The 22,253-nt window shown below is 35.2% G+C and overlaps 1 protein-coding gene across 1 annotated transcript in view; it reads right to left on the bottom strand.

Moving 5' to 3' along the window:
- ELP4 (elongator acetyltransferase complex subunit 4) overlaps positions 1–22,253 on the bottom strand; it is a 237,823-nt gene that overhangs the window by 159,814 nt on the left and 55,756 nt on the right. The window contains exons 4-5 of the mRNA XM_069554651.1: positions 18,980–19,108; positions 4,252–4,391 (exon numbers count right to left, since the gene is read on the bottom strand). Of these exons, the coding sequence (XP_069410752.1) occupies positions 4,252–4,391; positions 18,980–19,108 (269 nt within the window). The remainder of the gene's footprint in view (positions 1–4,251; positions 4,392–18,979; positions 19,109–22,253) is intronic.

The raw sequence follows: 22,253 nt of genomic DNA, 5'->3' as shown, positions 1-22,253 counted from the left end.
ATATCCTTTGAATAGAGTAGTTTATAGTCTACTTCTATAACTATATGATTCTGTTATGAACCTTTAATCTCACCTAGAAGCTCTCTTTCAAAATTCCTTTTTCGTGAGTAAATTTTCAAGTTATAACTTCTAAATATACTGTGGAGCTCTGTTTCTCAATCTAAGAAAAAAATCTGCATTTTTGAAGTAAAATATACTCTTACATGGCTATGTTTCAGTTATTGGTTTCATGCCACTAAATCTCTGTGCTAAGAACAAGACTATAGTTAATTTGAGTTATAACTACATTTTATTCTTTGATTCACTAATTCATTGATTATCAACTTAATACTTGCATCTTAGATTCAGACAATATATAGATGAAAAAAATTATAACTTTTCCTCAAGGATTTCCTAAGCTTGTTGGTAACATAAGAATATAGACAAAACAAATAGTTAAGTGTAATGAAATTAGTGTTTTGACAAAAGTACAAACAAAGGAATATTAGTAGGAACATATGGGGAACACAGCTACAATTTGTCTAGGAAAATACTACAGAGGTTTATACGGAAGTTTCATTTACTATGGTAAAGAGACTTTGCAGGATAAGAAAAATGAAGTCTAAAATTGTAAATAATATTCCTCTCCACTTTCCACTGTTTTTCTCCTAGAAATTCTCCCAGAAAGATAACTACTTCTCTTAGAATTCAGTTCATTCTAGTTAATACAAAACTTTTAGCTACTACTAGCTATTGTTCGGAGAAGGCAATGGCACCCCACTCCAGTACTCTTGCCTGGAAAAATCCCATGGATGAGGAGCTTGGTAGGCTGCAGTCCATGGGGTCGCTAAGAGTCGGATACGACTGAGCGACTTCACTTTCACTTTTCACTTTCATGCATTGGAGAAGGAAATGGCAACCCGGTACTCAAGTGTTCTTGCCTAGAGAATCCCAGGGACGGGGGAGCCTGGTGGGCTGCCGTCTATGGGGTCGCACAGAGTCAGACACGACTGAAGTGACTTAGCAGCAGCAGCTATTGTTAGCATAGATGTGTAAAAGTAAAATCTTGAATTAAAAAAAAAAAAGACCACATCAAAACAAAATCAATTATTTACTACCAACTGTATGCAATCTCAGTATTAAAGACCCAACATATTTATAATTTTAAAAGTACCATTTTACAATATAGTGGGTGAATTAGTTTGTTTGGGGTACTAGAACAAAATATTGGGTGGCTTAAACAACAGGAATTAATTTTATTGCTGTTCTGGAGAGCAGAAGTCCAAGATCATGGTGCCAGCAGGGCTGGTGTCTGGTGAGAGCCAGGGTTAGTGTTGGGTTGCAGATGGTCACCTTCTCGCTGTGAGCTCACATGGCTTTTCCTGGGTGTTTACTCAAGCAGAGAGTAGAGAACTCAGTGTCTCTCCTTCTTTTTCAACATCACCATCCTATCACACCAGGGTCCCACCCTCAAGACCTCATCTAAGTGAGTGAAAGTGAAAGTTGCTCAGTCGTGTCTGTCTCTTCACGACCTCATGGACTATACAGTCCGTGGAATTCTCCAGGCTAGAATAGTGGAATGGGTAGCCTTTTCCTTCTCCAGGGGATCTTGCCAACCCAGGGATCAAACCTAGGTCTCATCTAACTAACTCCCAAATGCCCTATCTCCAAATTTTGGGGATTAGGGTTTCAACATATGAATTTGGGGAGGGGGGTGGATGGGATGAATACTAACATTCAGTCTGTAACAGTAGGTTAAGCACTATGTTAGTAGATTCATGAATAAATAATAAAGGATGACAATATCTTTCTAGTAGGGAAAAAGAACTGTGCTTGGACATACCTACTAGCAAATCTTAACTCAAAACAACATCAAATTAAAAAAAACAAATTGTAAACTATTTTAGAATTATTCTCAAAATCAGTTTTTCTCTTGTTTTATGTTTGAGGTGATCAGATTTATAACAGTACAATACCAAAACAAAATTATCTAGGCAATATTATTGTGACACATTTCAAGATTCTACAACCAGGCTTTAATTTGAAAGTTTAAACTGTAGGTATGAACATTTTCCATTGGCAAATATACCAGTAATTTTAGTTATTACAGATTTCAAATGACCTTCAGTTCTTCTTACTGTTAAAAAAAAAACTTTATAGGTTTCAACAGTACCTTTAGAAATTATAAAATTATATATTATATCCTCATACATGATAGACACAGCCATATTCTCTCGTCTTAATTATAGGAAAAGTATGGACAAGTGTAAGGCTTAGCTTTATCGTTTTATAAATGAACCAGTAAAGTTCATTTTAGTGAAATGAGCACACGCTTTTCATAAAATAAATCTCACATGGTAAAGTACCCATTTTCAAAATTAATTTAATTACATGTTTAAAGTTTAATTACATTTAATTAAGCATTTAAGTTTAATATGAAATAAATGAATTATCAGTTAACTACTATGAAATGAAATACTGCCTTGATAATTAAAACCTATAAATTTTCCTGTTTCATGTAAAACCGTTAGTTCTCAAAAATATTCTTAAAATATATTTAAAAAACTACATCCCCATATCTAATCAAGGTATAATTTTTCTGGTGCCCAGGTTCTTGTTGGGTTATACATTTACTACGGCAGTAGATGGAGACAGCCTGGTAAAGAAAAGAGAGCAGAGGGTTTCGGACACTTGGGTTTGGTGTCAGCTTTACTCACTCACAGACTAAAATAGTGGTAAAGCTGCTCAGTGTCTTTGTCCTCAAGTTTCCTACAAAGTGGGGATAATACTGCTTCTCTTACAGGGTTGTTTGGAGGATAAATGAGATAGCCCATGGTCTAATGCCTGGAACATTACCTGATATTGATCAGGTTAATTGACAAATGTTGATTTTCCATCACTTTAGTTGCTAAGTGAATGAAAACCACTTTGTATTTTCTGGCTTAAAAGGTTTTATCTTTAATTTTTTAAATTACAAAAGTAAACTATATCTCTTTTTATGTATTTATATTATAATTAATATACATTTTTCATTTCCGTAAGCACTCCATGAATGGAGACAGTATAGCATTACTGCTAACAGAAAGAACCAACTTTGAATCTGGGTTTTATGATTTACTTTTTGAGAAATCATGGAGACATTATTTTAATCTATTTCCGAAGTATGTGTATGTATATGTCTGGTTCAGTGAATGACAAAAATTAGAAACTAGTACAATCAATAAAATCAAATAAATGGAATAGTCTTCACTAAACTCTCAGGCAATATTTCTGGGAAAGAGACTCTAGATTTTTAAATCATAAATCAACATTTACTAACTCATTTCATTTTGAAAATAATGGTTTTACAGTGTAAAGGAAAACAACCTATTCTGTGAAGCAACAACCTATTCTGTGAGGCAACAACCTATTCTGTGAAAACCTTCCCTTGATTCAACTGCAATATGAATTAAAATTAAGTATTTCTTTATTGTTGTTCTGTCGCTCAGTCGTGTCTGACTCTGCAACCCCATGGACTGCAGCACGCAGGCTTCCCTGTCCTTCACCATCTCCTGGAGCTTGCTCAAACTCATGTCCCTTGAATTGGTAATGCCATGCAACCATGTCATCCTCTCCTTCCCTTCTCCTCTTGCCTTCAGTCTTTCCCAGCATCAGGGTCTTTTCTAATGAGTCAACTCTTCGCATCAGGTGGCCAAAGTATTGGAGCTTCAGCTTCAGCATCAGTCCCTCCAATGACTATTCAGGATTGATTTCCTTTAGGACTGACTGGTTTGATCTCCTTATAGTCCTAACACTTTAGAAATTATTCAATGTCAAGTCTTTAATTTTCAGCGTTTTGCCTTAATAAAGTTAGTAGCAGTATGAATATGTTGTGTTGGTTTATTATGTATCAAAAACATGGAGCAACAGCATGATTTTATACCATTTTCACTGCTATTATTATCAATAAGCAAAATTTATGTGTCTTGTGTGTTTAGGGCTGAAAGATCCTATTACTGAATTATTTTACATTTTATTGAAAATAAACAGTAATTATTACAAATTTGGTATCCAGATTTGTCAAGTTTCAAATTAAAGAGTAATGATAGGTCCAACAGTTATAGGATTAGAAAAATCACATATAATGAAATAACATAAAATATTAAGGTTACATATTACCTAGAAAACTAACATTTATTAGGATTTGTTCCTTTAAATAGGCATTCTTTCAAAGACTGTGGTAAACATGTATTTTACTAACCTTTGAAATCAGAATTGAAATCATTAACTTACCAGGATTCTACATTAAAAGTTGATGATATTTTTTCTGGGAGAAAAAATCCATGCCACTTTGAGGTCTCAATGAGTTCTTGTGGTATCCTTTTTGATATATCATAATCGTGACCAAATCCTGAAGATAATACTGGTCCACCCTGATAAGAAAACCCACACTGGTTGTTAAAAATTTCTTTTCTTTAAACTGTAATTTGTTTATCCTACATTCAGCAAAATACTGATATATTTATGCATTTTAATGAAAATATGGAAGAATTGATATATGTAGACATTAAATTTCAGAGAAGCAGGCAACAATCTTTGTTACTGTAAGCTATTTATAGTTAGAGATCAACCTTTACATCTCTCATGTATCTTCACTCCCGGTGGTTCCCTAAGTTTTATATGAAATTAACCATCTCTTTGCTTTTTTGCAGAGGGGAACTTCCCTGATAGCTCAGTTGGTAAAGAATCTGCCTGCAATGCAGGAGACCGTGGTTTGATTCCTGGGTTGGGAAGATCCCTTGGAGAAGGGATAGGCTACCCACTCCGGTGTTCTTGGGCTTCTCTGGTGGCTCAGCTGGTAAAGAATCTGCCCGCAATGCGGGAGACCTGAGTTCAATCCCTGGGTTGGGAAGATCCCCTGGAGAAGGGAAAGACTACCCACTCCAGTATTCTGGCCTGGAGAACTCCATGGACTCTATACTCCATGGAGTCGCAAAGAGTCGGCAACGACTGAGCGACTTTCACTTTGCCTTTTTTTTATGATCTCTTCAAATCTCTCTCTTGGTTTAAAAATTTTATATAGATAACTCAATTCACGTTTAAGACTTCAAGTTTTAGCAATAAAATGAATTTACAGTTTAGAAAACTTAAGCCAAGTTAATTCATAGAAGAGGGGTCCAAAAGAAACTCGCTATTTATATACATTAAACTGAGCATCATATTAAAACTAAATTCTCGTAATACCATGTGTATACACAGTATTCAAAACTTCTTACAAACAAAGTTAAGCTTATTGTATAAAATATATTGAGGTATTCCAGACAGGAAGAAGGCACATGATAAAGTGGGAAAATGTATACAATCAGAAATCTGGCATATTCATTGTTAGTTCATTGATAATTCCTCCTCTGTGCCCTCCACTAATGATTTCTCCAAACCTCTTTCTTAGAGGAAACTTTAATAACTACTGATGCTGAATTTAATTACACAGGACAGCTGAACCCTAGTAATATAACATTAATATTATACTGGTTTGAATGGACTCTGGGCTGATTTCTTTCAGTCAGCACATTCAAAATATATCTCTATCCAAATATACCTTTATTTAGAGTTGAACTACTAACAGACTCTGCATGGCAATAGTTTCTAATAAAATCTCTGATCTTTATTTACTTAATTTTCACTGCCTTGAATGCTACAAAACACAAAAATTTCAGAACACTAAACAAAACTAGGTAATATTTATGGAAACTGAGGAACTGTACAGAGTAGGTTCTTAACTTGTTTTACTAAGTAAGTGACAATTTCGTAATTCAGAGAAGAAACAGACATTCGCTTGCTACTAGGTGTTTGCATTTTAAGACTTCAGAAATTCATATTAAATTAAATCCCTACAAACCTCAAATTATACAGTAATACAGAATTTAAAAAATTAAAGTCTAGTAGAAACACTATTCTCAGATTCAGAGTCTGGGGGTCTGTCATTCATTTGGTATATAGAATAGCTCTTCATTCCTCCATAAGGTACTATTTGTTTTCATTAATAAAAGAGACCTATCAATTGGCTTAATCTAATCTTTTCAATACAATATATACAGATGTATGGTTTCAAAAACATGATTTATCCATCTGCCACGAAATTGCTAACAAGTACATTATGTCACATTAAAATTTGTTTCTTAAAAACAGGGTGTAAGGTTTTTAAATGTAAAGTTATTAGTCTAAAGCAATTTAAACAAGGTCTGTTCTTTGGCCTATAATCTATTCTTTATCCGGATTATGGTTCAAAATGTTTTTACTGCAATCTCTGCTAGAGCTCATCTTTTTATTGTGTGAGTCCAAGCCCCCTTAATGTTTTAGAAAGGCCTTGACTAACTGAACTTTGATCTGATGTCTTCATTGAGAAAAACACCAGGTTGCCCATTTCAGATGCAAATCCCTCTAAGGCCCAATAGAATTTAGTAAAGACAGCAAAAAAGAAGAAACAAGAAGTTTCCAGGATCCTCTTTGAGAATCCTGGGGCACACTGGTGTCCTTAATCCACACTGCTGCATGGATTAAGGTAGGTGATAACCTTTCCTGATTCAAAAGAATAAGCGGAGTGCCTACAAACTGGGTGGAGACTAGGATTTGGTAATAATAAAACACCATGCAATAAAAGCCTGGTCTCTGTCAGAAGCCTCTGAAAAGGCCTCAGTGTACCACATTCCCAGGCCTAGTGGGGAAGCTTGCAAAAGCCTACCTGAATCAAATAAGCATGAATAATCTATTTTAGCAGACTGGACATGGGGAGAGAGAAAGAAAGAGAGATTTTTGCTTCTTTTAAGTTAATAAATTTATTAGTGGACTGAAGGTTCTTGAAGTCCTATGCACTTTGAGAAATATGCTAAATTGCCAAGAAGCAAAGCATGCTTTTTAAGTTGCCGTCTCTACCAATGTTTCTAATTATAATATTAATGTCATCGAAATCTGAGATTTGAGATGAATCAAGGCAGAAAATTGATTTCATCCTGTGACAGTCTACACACAGAACACAATTCATCAAAATGTAAAAATTTATTTGGAAAAATTTAAAATTACAATTAAATTATTACTTTTTTTAGAAATTAAGATTAGATAATGGCAACTGAAATATTTATAGGGTAGACATTAAACATTTATTCACTGATGAAAAACTTTAATGCTGCAATAAAAATGAAAAATAAATACACTCTTACAGGAAAAACAATTTTGTAAGTTTTTTTTCTACCCAAGACACAGAGTGTTAACATATCATCAGATGATTGAAATGTTGTGAAATCTTCTGAGGTCTAGAATTGTAAAATAAAGACTTATAATATTTCCTTTTAAAAAGGTCACTGAATGCTTTAAATATAATAATAATAATGGTAAACCATGAAAAACTGTCAACTTCCTGAAACAAAGTGCACTAAAAAAACTATCATCAATAACTATTCCAATCAATAACTATTTACTCAGTTTGGTATAGTTTTACATAATGAACACTTAATTCACATTCATAAACTACCCTTTAACTTGTCAGCTGTGCAAGAGAGTAAAACAGAATGCTTCAATAAAAATTTACCATGCTAAAGGTTTCCAAGAGCAGCGGCAAAACAATACCCTCCCTCACCATGAATATGTCAGAAAGAAAGCAAAAATTCAGACAACAGCTGCACCAGAAAAAAAACAGGCCAAACAAGACATTTTCTTAGCGTTATCATTTTTTGTTTCCCAGTACGGCATAACACAAAGCAAGAATCCGAAAGGTTATAAACCATTTTGAGCATCAGTTCAATCATTAGAAATCAGAGCAAATAATAACAATTTTACCAGACTATTGTAAGAATCTAATGAAATACTGGAAATGAATATCTTGTAAATTATCAAGTACTACATAAATATTATTAATTATTATTATTGTGTTATGATTCACTAGAGAATCATAAGATCCATCACTATCTTTTGCCATTACACTGCTCTCCTGGAAAAACGGTATTTGTTGTCATCTGAAACATGTATATATCTATCACTGGACTGTTGTAGCTGAACTACTAAGATGAGAAGCCGAAGTGTAATGAGTATTTAATATAATAGAGATCTAATATGCTGTTACAAATTGCCGTTCTAAGCCTTGGTAGTAGAGCTCTACAGTATTAAAAAAATTAAGTCTCAGAATAGGCTGCAGGCCATCATCCTTGGAAGGGCATGGGCCTCCTAGGTGGCTCAGGCAGTACAGAATCTGCCTATAATGCAGGAGACATTCCTGGGTCAGGAAGATTCCCTGGAGAAGGGAATGACAACCCACTCCAGTATTTATTCTTGCCTAAAGAACTCCAGGGAAAGAGGAGCCTGGCAGGCTAGTCTATGGATTTGCAAAGGTGGACACAACTGAGCAACTAACACTTTTTCACTTTTATCAATCCTTGCAGTGAACAGGGAACAAGGTTTGGTTTAATGATTTGATAGGAAAGAAGGACACATGTCCACCCAGGAGAGAAAATCAAAATCACAGGATGAAGGAAAGTTGGCATCTACAAAGTATACACCCCTCCAATGGGAAGAAGCACTACTTTATGCTTTATTGAGCTAGTGTTATTTATTTAAGTGTACTTATCCTTTTTTGCACTCCCTAAATGGGAATAGGACTATATTCTTAGGACTGAGAGATAATTTATATTAAAAGGCATCTCTGAAAATCAACAGAATGTCTTTCTGTTACATCATGCTTTGGACTACTTGATTAAATTTTACTCATAATAGTTTTAACTATATTTTATCTCAAGTAAAATACAGAAAATCAGGGTTTTACTGTTGTTTTTAAACTGATAATGGCAAGATAAGGTCTGGATTTATAAAGTAGATAATGACAGGTGATCATCAAAGTTTATCAGTCTTAGTAAATCATCATGTACAAAATTTCTGTGACAGGCAAATAAATATACAGGCTAGTGACATTTCAAAGAAAAGCAAAGACGTCAGAAGATGACTCTATTTTCTAAACCTGATAGAACTTACTTATAAATACTAGTAAACGAAGGCTTGTCCACTGAGTGTAAACTCAAAATTAGCTGCAACTTGGTGTGTATTCATTAATGCAACTTAACTCACTTTAACATTTAATTCACACACCAAATAATTCATTCACTCCTGTATTCAACAAACAACTGCTGAGCACCTACTATAGACCAGGAAAACAAAATAGTCAAAGTCTTTTTCTCCCACTGACTCACACTCTAGTCAGAGGAGATGGATGATACGTTATATCCTAAGTGATGGTAAGTTCTCGGAAGAAAAATATGGTGGTGAAAGGGTATGAGAGAGTAGTTTTATTTTATATAGAGTGACAAAGGAAGACATTCCCAATAAAGTGATATTTTAGTGGAGTCTTGAAGAAAATGGGAAAGTAAATCACCTGGAGAAAACCATTGTAAAATTATAACTTCTAAAACACTCAAGCTCTAAGCCTTGAAAACTGAGGTTTACGTGTAAATGTGTAACATCGCAGAAGTCTACTCCCATAGTAACAACTGCAAGCACACCATATTCTAAAAGGAAAAAGCAGAATAAGCAGTACTACTCATACATAAAAGGGGGTAGGAAGAGTGTCTGCAATTACAACACAAAGAGAAACAACCAAAATTGTAAAGAAATAAAGAATTTTCTCCCCAATTGAAACAGATTTCATAACAAGCAGTAAGAAAAATCTGTTTCAATTACTCGTATCTTCACTGACAACTTCACTTCAATAATGTCAGTGACCATGAAAAGACCAAAACCAAGATCAGATAAGAGTTAAAAAAAAAAAAAGGAAATGGAAGATACAAGTATTTTATATAAAGTAAAACTGAATTGGTATACTATCTTTACACAAAAACTAAATTCAATTTAGAGTTTATATTCTTAATGTCTTTCAGAACACACCAGCAGAAAAATTAGAAATACGGTTACTTTTTACAAAAGTCATCCTTAAGCCCAGTTACTTAAATGAATCTGCCAGATAACAGGCATGAAGTTTTTGCCATTAGGGTTCTCAAGTTTAAGTCCTACATTGCTTGTTTTAATCCTTATAAATTAATTCTCATTTTCCAAGCAGAACAACTGCATTTATTCTGGCCTCTTATATCCAGTTCTCATTCACAGTCTAAGCTATCTCTGCAACAATTTCTGACTGCTGAGCTTCTTTTTACTTTTTAATACAAATGTATGGTTTTCTACTGTACACATTTACCACAGTTTATTTAACTAGTTGCTTGCTGCTGCTAAGTCACCTCAGTTGTGTTCAACTCTGTGCGACCCCATAGACGGCAGCCCACCAGGCTCCACCACCCCTGGGATTCTCCAGGCAAGAACACTGGAGTGGGTTGCCATTTCCTTCTCCAATGCATGAAAGTGAAAAGTGAAAGTGAAGTCGCTCAGTTGTGTTCGACTCTTAGAGACCCGATGGACCACAGCTCCTCCATCCATGAGATTTTCCAGGCAAGAGTAGTGGAGTGGGGTGCCATTGCCTTCTCCAACTAGTTGCTTACTGATGGACATTTAGACTATTTCTAATTTTTTGCTATAAAAAAACATGCCTCATATACAGGTCATGCATATTGCATTTTACATCTGAGTAAATATATTAATGATGTAAATTTCCAATTAAAAAATCAAAGCGTACAAGTTTTTGTAATTTTGAAGGATTCTGACAAATTACCCTCCACGGAAGCTACTTACATTTCCACCAGCAAAGCATGAGAGCACTAGTTTCTGCCTGTCTTTGCTAATTTAACGTCTTACACCAAACATTTTAGATTACTGACAGTCTAGTAAGAGAAAAATGGCAGGTTTTAATTTGCATTAAATTAATTTTAATTTAGCAATTCGCATTTCTTTCATTATCACTGAAATTTGGCATTTGTTCTTATGTTTAGGAGCCACCTAAATTTCTTTTTTTTATAATTTTTTCTGTTCTTAAAAGTTGAGATGGTAGACTATTTCTTATTCTATTTTATGAGCTGCAAGTATTCCCTCTCCAATTTGTAGTTTGTTCACAGTGACTTAAACCACACTTAAAAATGATACTATTCAAACACCATTCCCATCTGAATTAGAACAATTAACCACTGCTTAATATATGCCCATTACAACACATTTTATACTTGTATACAGATGATGCTTAATCAGTATTTTCTGACCGAATGAATAAATGGCTTTAATACAGGTGCTAGAGATACAAGAGAAAATAAAACAAGCTCCCTGCCCTATACAGAATTCTTTCTGGTGGAGAAAAGAATTATACTACCAACTAATTAAAAACAATGTATAAAAGTACTTTAAAATACATGTGGTATTATGGAAACAAATCTAGGAAACTAGATAATTACATATTATTTACACTTGGAGAAGGATGAGTTGGTGAGAAAGTGAAAAGCACTGCCAGCAGAAACAAGCAATTTCCATAGAGCCGTTCTCATAGCATGGGTGAATACAGTGTTTTATGCACACACAGGACACAGACCAAAAAGGTAGGCTTGGTATAAATCTTGAATACAATCTTGAGAAGTTTATATTTTCATATGTGGGCTCATAATGGATTTCACCTCATAATTCAAATTCTCATTAACTGGTAGGAACCACCCAGACACTCCACAGAGAATTCTAAAGCTGTGTCTGAGGTTGGCAGGAAGGTAATGTGATTGACAGTGTGCCATGCGTTTATTTAGTTTTGTTTTCTAAATGTGTGAGCCCATTTCTTTCTATATCATTTATTTATTTGGTTGTGCTGGGTCTTTGTTCGGTGTGAGGGCTTTCTCTAGTTACGGCGCAATGGCTTCTCAAGGCTATAGCTTCTCTTGTAGAGCATGGGCTTCAGTAGCTGTGGCTTGCATGGGCTCAGTAATTTTTAGGAGATATCATCCCATTTACAATAACATCAAAAACAATAAAATACTTAAAAGTAAATTTAACCAAGGAGGTGAAAAATCTCTATTATGAAAACTATGACATTACTAAAAGAAACCGAAGAAGATACAAATAAATGGAAAGGTATTCCATGTTCATGGATTGTAGAATTAATATTGTTAAAATGTTAATACTGCTGCTAAGCTGCTTCAGTCATGTCCGACTCTGTGAGACCCCATAGATGGCAGCCCACCAGGCTCCCTCGTCCCTGGGATTCTCCAGGCAAGAACACTGGAGTGGGTTGCCATTTCCAAAAGTCATTTATAGCAGTGGTCTCCAATGTTTTTGGCACCAATGACCAGTTTTGTGGAAGACAATTTTTCCATGGACTGGGGCAGGTCAGGGAGGGATAATTTTGGATTATTCAAGCATATGACATTTATTGTGCATTTTATTTTTAATCTAATGTCACCCCTGATCTGACAGGCAGTACCAGCAGGCTGTAGCCTGGAGGTTGAGGACCCTTGATTCATAGATTCAGTACAATGCTTATCAAGATTCTAATGGCAAGTTTTATAGAAGTAGAAAAAACACTACTAAAATTTATATGAAACCACAAAAGACCATCAAAAGCCTAAGAAATTTTGAGAAAGAAGAACAAAGCAGGATGCAACACACTTCTTGATTTTAAGCTGTATGATAAAGCTATATTAATCAAAACAGTATGATATTGACGTAAAAACAAATAGAACACTGGAACACACTTGAAAGCCCAGAAATAAGCCCAAGCATACATGGTCAACTGATGTTCGACAAGGTAGCCAAGAAGACTCAAAAAAGAAAAGACCTTCTCTTCAATAAATGGTATTGGGATAACTGGAAATTGAAATGTAAAAGAATGAAAATGAACCCCTATATTACTCCACTCACAAAAATTAACTTGAAACACATTGAAGACTTAAATGTAAGACCCACAATCATGAAACTCCTAAAAGAAAACATAAGAATAAAACTCCTTGACATGGATCTTGGTAATGTACACGGATGCATTTGATACCATATGCAACAAACTAAAAAAACAAGTTGACTATATCAAACTAAAAAGTTTCTTTACAGCCAAAGAAACAATCAACAAAGTGAAAAAATAACCTATGGACTGGGAAAAAGTTTTTGTAAGCCATCTATCTGATAAGGGGTTAATATCCAAAATACATTTAAAAACTCATATAACTCAATAGTAAAGGGAAAAAACAATTTAAAAAATGGAGAAAGGATCTGAATAGACATTTTTCCAAAGATGATATTAAAAAGGCCAACAGGTACATGAGAATATGCTCAACAATACTAGTTAGTCATTACAGAAATACAAGCTAAAACCACAATGCTAAGTTGTTAATTACTTCATGCCTATTAGAATAGCCATCATGGGAAAGGTAAAGAGATAACAAATGCTGGCGTGGATGTCCTATGTTGGTGGGATTGTAAATTGGTGCAGTGGAACTACCATAGGATCCAGTAATTATACTTCTGGGAATATATTTAAAGGAAATGAAAACACTAACTCAAAAAGGTATCTGCATCCCCAAGTTCATAGCAGTTGTATTTACAAGTTAAGAAATGGAAACAACCTGAGTGTCAATTGATGGATAAATGAATAAAGAAGTTGTGATATATATACTGGAATGTTGTTTAGTCTTTAAAAAATGAGAAAATCCTGTCATTTGCAACAACTAGGATAGAACTTAGTGGCATTAGGCTAAGTGAAATAGGCCAGAAAGAAAAAGGCAAATGGTGTAAAATCTCACTTACATGTGGAATCTAAAAGCAAATAAAATAGCAACTAACTTAAAGAAAAAAAGATTAGATGTTGGGTACCAAAGGTAGAGGGTAGTGGGAGGGGGAATTGGAGGAAGGTGGCTGAAAAGTAAATAAAAGAAATAAGTACTATGGATATTTGTAAAGCCTCCTCAGATAACCATTTTGCCTTCAGTTCAGTTCAGTTCAGTCGCTCAGTCCTGTCTGACAATTTGCAATCCCATGGACTGCAGCACACCAGCCTTCCCTGTCTATCACCAACTCCCGGAGCTTACTCAAACTCATGTCCATTGAGTCGGTGATGCCATCCAACCATCTCATCCTCTTTCGTCCCCTTCTCCTCCGACCTTTAATCTTTCCCAGAATCAGGGTCTTTTCAATTTAGTCAGTTCTACGCATCTGGTGGCCAAATTATTGGAGCTTCAGCTTCAGCATCAGTCTTTATAATGAATATTCAGGACTGATTTCCCTTAGGATGGACTGGTTGGATCTCCTTGCAGTCCAAGGGACTCTCAAGAGTCTTCTCCAACATCACAGCTCAAAAGCATCAATTTTTTAGTGCTCAGTTTTATATATAGTCCAACTCTCACATCCATACATGACTACTGGAAAAAATATAGCTTTGACCAGATGGACCTTTGTTGGCAAAGTAGTATCTCTGCTTTTTAATATGCTGTCAAAGTTGGTTATAACTTTTCTTCCAAAGAGCGAGTGCCTTTTAATTTCATGACTGCAGTCACCATCTGCAGTGATTTTGGAGCCCAGGAAAACAAACTCTGTCACTGTTTCCATTGTTTCCCCATCTATCTGCCATGAAGTGATGGGACCAGATGCCATGATCTTAGTTTTCTGAATGCTGAGTTTTAAGCCAACTTTTTCACTCTCCTCTTTCACTTTCATCAAGAGGCTCCTTAGTTTTTCTTCGCTTTCTGCCATAAGTGTGGTGTCATCTGCATATCTGAGGTTACTGATATTTCTCCTGGCAATCTTGATTCCAGCTTGTGCTTCATCCAGTCCAGCGTTTCTCATGATGTACTCCGCATAGAAGTTAAAGAAGCAGTGTGAAAGCAGCCTTGATGTACACCTTTCCCAATTTGGAACCAGTCTGTTGTTTCATGACCAGTTCTAACTGTTGCTTCTTGACCTGCATACAGATTTCTTAGGCAGGTCAGGTGATCTGGTATTCCCATCTCTTTCAGAATTTTCCACAGTTTATTGTGATCCACATAGTCAAAGGCTTTGGTGTAGTCAATAAAGCATAAGTAGATATTTTTCTGGAATTCTCTTGATTTTTCAATGATCCAATGGATGTTGGCAATTTGATCTCCGGTTTCTTTGCTGTTTCTAACCAGCTTGAACATCTGGAAGTTCATGGTTCATGTACTGTTGAAGCCTGGCTTGGAGAATTTTGAGCATTACTTGGCTAGAGTGTGAGATGAGTGCAATTGCGTGGTAGTCTGAACATGTTTTGGCATTGCCCTTCTTCGGGATTGGAATGAAAACTGTCCTGTGGTGACTGCTGAGGTTTCCAAATTTGCTGGCATGTTGAGTGTAGCACTTTCACAACATCATCTTTTAGGATTTGAAATAGCTCAACTGGAATTCCATCACTTCCACTAGCTTTGTTCCTAGAGATGTTTCCTAAGGCCCACTTGACTTCGCATTCCAGGATGTTTGGTTCTAGGTGAGTGATCACAGCATCGTGGTTATCTTGGTCATGAAGATCTTTTTTGTATAGTTCTTCTGTGTATTCTTGCCACCTTTTCTTAATATCTTCTGCTTCTGTTAGGTCCATACCATTTCAGTCCTCTTTTTCTTTGGGATGATTTTGATCATCTCCTCCTGTATAGTGTTACGGACCTCTGTTAATAGTTCTTCAGGCACACTGTTAACTAGATCTAGTACCTTGAATCTATTTTTTACCTCTACTGTGAATTCATATGGGATTTGATTTAAGTCATACTGGCAGGCCTAGTCTCTTTTCCTGGTTTTCTTTAGTTAAGCTGAATTTTGCTGATAATCTGAGCCACAGTCAGTTCCAGGTCTTGTTTTTGCTGACTGTATACAGCTTTTCCATCTTTGGCCACAAAAAATGTAATCAATTTGATTTCGGTATTGATCATTTGGTGATGTCCATGTGTAAAGTTGTCTCTTGTCTTGTTGAAAAAGGGTATTTGCTATGACTAGTGCATTCTCTTGGCAGAATTCAGTTGGCCTTTGCCCTGCTTCATTTTGTTCTCCAAGGCTGAACTTGCCTGTTACTCCAGAACTCCAGGAATATCTTGACTTCCTACTTTTGCATTCCTATCCCCAAAGATGAATAGAATAGTTTTTTTAGGTGTTAGTTCTAGCAGGTCCTCTAGGTCTTCATAGAACTGGTCAACTCAGCTTCTTCAGCACTGGTGGTAGGGGCATAGACTTGGATTACTGTGATGTTGAATGGCTTACCTTGGAAGTAAGATCATTCTGTCATTTTTGAGGTTGTACCCAAGTACTGTATTTCAGACTCTTGTTGATTATGAGGGCTACTCTGTCTTCTATGGGATTCTTGCCCACAGTTGTATATATAATGGTCATCTGAATTAAATTTGCCAATTCCTGTCCCTTTTATTTTGCTGATTGCTAGGATGTCGATGTTTATTCTTACCATCTCCTGCTTGACCACGTTCAATTTTCCTTGATTCATGGACCCAACATTCCAGGTTCCCATACAATACTGTTCCTTGCAGCATCAGATTTTACTTTTGTCGCCAGACACATCCACAACTGAGCATCGTATCTGCTTTGGCTCAGCCACTTCATTCATTCTGGGGCTATTGGTAATTCTCTGTTCTTCCCCAGTAGCATATTGGACACCTTAAGACCTAGGGGACTCATCTTTTGGTGTTATATATTTTTGCCCTTTTATACAGTTCATGAGGTTCTCACGACAAGTATACTAGGGTAGTTTACGATTCCCTCCTCTAGTAGGTCACGTTTTGTCAGAACTCTCTGCTATAACCTGTCCATCTGGGGTGGCCCTGCACTGCATGGCTCATAGCTTTATTGAGTTATACAAGGCTTTACAAACAGCAGAAGAACAAAGAGACATAAAAAGCAAGGGAGAGAGGGAAAGGTACATCCAATGAAACACAAGAGTTTCAAAGAATAAATTGGAGAGAAAAGAAAGCCTTCTTCAATGAACAGTGCTTAATAACAGAAGAAAACAACTAAAGGGGAAAGACTAGAGATCTCTTCAGGAAAACTGGAAACATCAATGAAGCATTCTGCCCAAAGACGGGCACAATAAAGGATAAAAATTGCAAAGACCTAGTAGATGCTGAAGATATCAAGAAGAGATGGAAAGAATACACAGAAGAACTGTATAAAAAAGATCTTAGTCACCCAGAGCCAGACATTTTGGAGCTCAAAGTCAAGTGGGCCTCAAGAAGCACTATTGCTAATGAATCTAGTGGAGGCAATGAAATTCCAGCAGAACTATTCAAATCCCTAAAGGAGGATGCCGTCAAAGTTTTGCATTCATTATATCAGCAAATCTGGAAGACCCAGCAGTGGCCACAGGACTGAAAAGGTCAATCCTCATCCCAACTCCCAAGAATGGTAGTATCAAAGAATGTGATAACCACTGGACAACTGCAATCATCTCCCATTCTAGTAAGGTCATGCTTAAAATCTTGATGCTAGCATTATGTGAACCAAGCACTTCCAGATGTCCAAGTTGGTTACAGAAAAGAAAAAGGAACTAGAGATCAAATTGCCAACATTCTCTGGATTATACAGAAAGCAAGGGAATTTCAGAAAAACATCTATCTCTGTTTTATCCACTGTGCTGAAGCCTTTGACTGCGTGGATCATGATGAACTGTGGAAAGTTCTTAGAGAGATGGGAATACCAGACCATCTGACCTGTTTCCTGAGAAACATGTATGCGGGTCAAGAAGCAACAGTTAGGAACATTTATGGAAAAACTGATTGGTTCAAGATTGAGAAATGAGTACGACAGGGCTGTCTGTTGTCACCCTGTTTGTTTAACCTATACGCTGAGCATATCATGAGAAATGCCAGGACTGGTGAGTTAAAAGTCAGAATCAAGAGAGGCAGGAGAAACATCAACAATCTCAGATATGCGGATGACACCACCCTAATGGCAGAAAGCGAAAAGAAACTAAAGAGCCTCTTTCGAGGGTGAAGGAGGAGAGTGAAAGAGCTGGCTTAAGACTAAATATTAAAAAAAACTAAGAACTCAGATCGTGGCATCCAGCTCCATTACTGCAAGACAAACAGAAGGGGAAATGTGTAAATAGTGACAGGTATCCTCTTCTCAGTCTCCAAAATCACTGCAGATGGTGACTGCAGCCATGAAATCAGAAGATGATTACTTTCTTGGCATGAAAGCAATGACAAACCTAGACAATGTATGGAAAAGCAGACATTTCTCTGCTGACAAAGGTCCGTATTAGTTAAGGCTAAGGTCTTCCCAGTGGTCACATGGGGTTGTGAGAGCTGGACTATAAAGAAGGCAGAACACCAAAGAGTTGATGCCTTCAAACTCCGGTGCTGGAAAAGACTCCTCAAAGTCCCTTAGACAGCAAGGAGATCAAACCCGTCAATTTTAAGGGAGATCAAGTCTGAATATTCACTGGAAGGACTGATGCTGGAGCTGAAGCTCCAGTATTTTGATCATCTGATGCGAACAGACGACTCTTCCCTGAGGCTGGGAAAGATTGAGGGCAGAAGGAGAAGATATCGTCAGAGGATGAAATGGCTGGACAGCATCACTGATGCAATGAACATGAACTTGGGCAAACTCCAGGAGATGGTGAGGGACAGGGAGGCCTGGTGTGCTGCAGTCCATGTAGTCACAAGGAGTCAGACATGACTGGGAAACTGAACAATAACTACTATGGATATAATGTACATAATGATGACTGTAGCTAAAACTGTTGAATAATACATAGGAAAGCTAAGAAAGTAAATCCTAGCATTCTCATTACAAGGAGAAATATTTTTTCCTTTTTCTTTTCTTTTCATTTTATCCATATGGGATGATGGATGTTAACTGAACCTATTGTAGCAATCATTTCACAACTTATGTAAGTCAAACCATGATGCTGTAAACATTAACGTTATAAAGTGACATATGTCAATTATTTCACAATAAAATTTGGAAAAAAAGTCATCTAGAAAAGATACCCTACAAATAAGTACTTATTTAAATAAACAATTGTATTGCATTTAAAGAGTAACAAGTATATCACAAGAGATTCTATAAAATGAAAACAAATATATTTGCCAATTTTGGAAAGAGTTTATTGACTTGCCTCCATCTTGGGGAATAACTGGTAACGCCAAGCTATTTTCATCTTAATGTCAGATTCCATTTTATGACCGCATATATCTTCATCGCATTCTTTTTTATAGCTATGATCAATTAATGGTGCAGGAAGTTTCTAAGAAAACAGAATGACACATTATTAAGCATCTGTGGTAAAAAAAAATGACAATTTTCTTAAATCATAATATTAGAACTTTCCAATGTATTAAAAATTGACACTTTAAAATTGACTCAAGCATAATATCATGACAATATCAATATTTCTACAGTAGAGAAGGAATTACACAGTATTATATGTGAAATTTAACTTTTTACTAATGAACTAGAATTTGAAAAAAAATTCAAATTTTTACATTGGCAAAAATCAAATGCTGTTGCTAGACACTTATGATCATCAAAAAAATTTTATACTCTTAAAGTCTAGAATTAGCACTTTTGTGTTATATGTAATTATTGTTATGTTTGCCACAAGGTAAAAATAAAGCATGTGCATAATCTGTTTACTGGTTTGTAATTCTAGAATTTAAAAAACTCATTCACCCAAAATAATGGGTGAAGTAACAACTAAGAATAAAGACATTTATTTTGCCCATATCAAACATTAGTTTTGCACCTGCAAGCCTATGACTCTAACTTTAACAAGGAAAATAGAATTTAAAATCTTTGATTAAATGAAGAGACAAAGAATTCCAATTTTCCTTACTTAGAAGCTGACCTACAAAATGACCTACTGAGAGGCTACAAGAAAACATATAGAAAACGTTCTCTGGTGAAGAGTACACACACTTTTTGGAGAAGGAAAGCACAAGCAGTAATTTTGTTTTTATCAGCTATAATCATAAAGTGGAGCATTTGTATTAGTAAACATAATCTTGCATGTCTTCATAAATTAGTGTAAGCTACAATTCATACTTTTCAGGATTAAATTTACTTATGCTTAAAATTGTGTCAACTAAAAATTATAGTAACCATCATATATTTTAGTAACCTCCTAAAAGATCTCACAGTGGATTCAGTCTATAACATATGCTAGTAATAGATACTAGTTATATCATTAAAACTCTGAATACATCATACCTAGCAAAGCATTCATTTCTTATAAAACACAAAGCAACATTTTCTCCAATGGAAACAAATATATGTGTATAGTTCAACACAGCATAGAGGTTATAAGTTTGAATTCAGCAACCAGATTGTTCAGATTCAAATCCTGACTTTGAAGTAGAGCTGTATCTGTGGTTACCCCGACCACCTGTAGCACCTCTACACGTCTCCACTCAATACTGGAAAAATGCATATAGTAGTATTTACTTCATTGGTTTGTTGTAAGTAATAAATGAGCTAAAAAATGTAAATGCAAAGAATGGCACCTGCCACACGTCAAGCATTCAATAAATGTTCAATTATGAGAATTCAGTCAAATCACTGTCCTAACTTTTATTCAGAGCCACATATTCTGTATTGCCAATATTAGGCAACATTTAGTATAAATAATTGTATTTTTTTCAATCTAAGGAACATTTTAATAACAGTTATGACAAAGGTCATAACTCAACAACAAAAACATTAAAAATTTTTTTTCAAAAGAGACAGTGTATATTTTTAAAATGTATACCACACTGTCTCTCATTAGTTAAAATAAATCAATCTGGAATAGAAATATTCTAATATTAAGGTATATAGTATTAAAGAACTAGACCTAAAATATTAGGGACCTCTTACTAATACGGCTAAGACAGGTAAACAAGATGAGAGTATAAAAATAGGTGAGCATTTCCTTATATATCTTATTAAATAGGCATCTACTCCTACAGTGGACATTTCACCATTTCAAAAACTTATTTTATAAGGTGAAAATTACAATGATTCTAATTTCAGTATTGATAAAATAGATACTCATTTTCTAAAGAGGAAAATGTTCAAAATAGGTATATAAAATACACTCTAGTAACATTCATCTAAAGGTTATGTTTTCAATATATATAAATAATAAACATACATATATTAATATGTGCATATATTAAGTACTTTCAATTGAAATAAAATTCGCATAAAACAAAATTTATTATTTTAATTATTTTAAAGTACAGTTGAGTGAATTTTAGTATATTAAGTGTTGTGCAACCATTATCACTATTTACTTTCAGAACATTTTCAATACTCCCAAAAGAAACAGTACACTCATTCAGCAGTGACTACCCATTCCCCCTTCTCCTAGTCCTAGTAATCGTTAATCTACTATCTGTCTTACAGACTAGTCTAGTCTAGACAGTTAATTTAAATAGAATTATATAACACATGACCTTTTGGATCTGGTTTATTTCACTTAGCATGGTGTTTTCAAGGTTCATCCATGTTGCTGTATGTATTTCATTTTGTTTTATGACTGAATAATATTCCACTGATTGGATATATGTCACATTTGTTTATCTATTCATCAGCTGGTAGACATCTGGATTGTTTCTACTTTTTGACTGTTATGACAAAGCAGCTATGAATATTCATGCATGAGTTTTAATGTGAACATATATATCCAATTCTCTAGGATATATACCTAGGAGAGGGTCATAGAGTAAATCTGTTCAACTTTTTCAGGAACTACAAAAATGTTTTCCATAGTGGCTGCACCATTTTATATTCTTACCAACAATGTTTGAGGGTTCCAATTTTTCCATATCCTAACATTTTTTTCTTTCTTTATTGAAAAAATAGCTATCTTAGTAGGTGTGACGTAGTATCTCATTGTAGTTTTGATTTGCATCTGATGACTAATGATGTTGAGTTTCTTTTCATGTGTTAGTTTTGGACACTTGTATATCTTCTTTGGAAATATGTCTATATATACTTTGCCCACATTTTAACTGGGTTCTTACGTTGTTGAGTTATGACAATTCTTTATTTATTCTGGGTATTAGACCCTTATTGTATATATGATGTGTTCTCACATTCTGTGGTTTTGTCTTTTCACTTCTCACCAGTGTGTTTTGATGCAAAAATACTTTTTAATTTTGATGAAGTCCAGTTTATTGTTTTTTTTTGTTGTTGCTTATACTTTTGGTGCTGTATTTAAGAAACTATTGCTTAACCCAAAGTCATAAAGATTTATTCCTTTCATTTTTTCTAAAGTTTTAGATTTAGGATCCGTGGACAAAATGGCGGAATAGAAGGACGTGCACTCATCTTCTGCAAGAACACCAAGATCGCAACTAGCGGCTGAACAAGCATTGACAGGAGAATGTTGAACCACACCAAAATAAAAG

The sequence above is a fragment of the Ovis canadensis genome, chromosome 15, assembly GCF_042477335.2.
Source record: "Ovis canadensis isolate MfBH-ARS-UI-01 breed Bighorn chromosome 15, ARS-UI_OviCan_v2, whole genome shotgun sequence".
Classification (NCBI taxonomy): Eukaryota; Metazoa; Chordata; class Mammalia; order Artiodactyla; family Bovidae; genus Ovis; species Ovis canadensis.
Note: the sequence above shows the minus strand (reverse complement) of the source record. Positions and strands in the feature narration are given on the sequence as shown.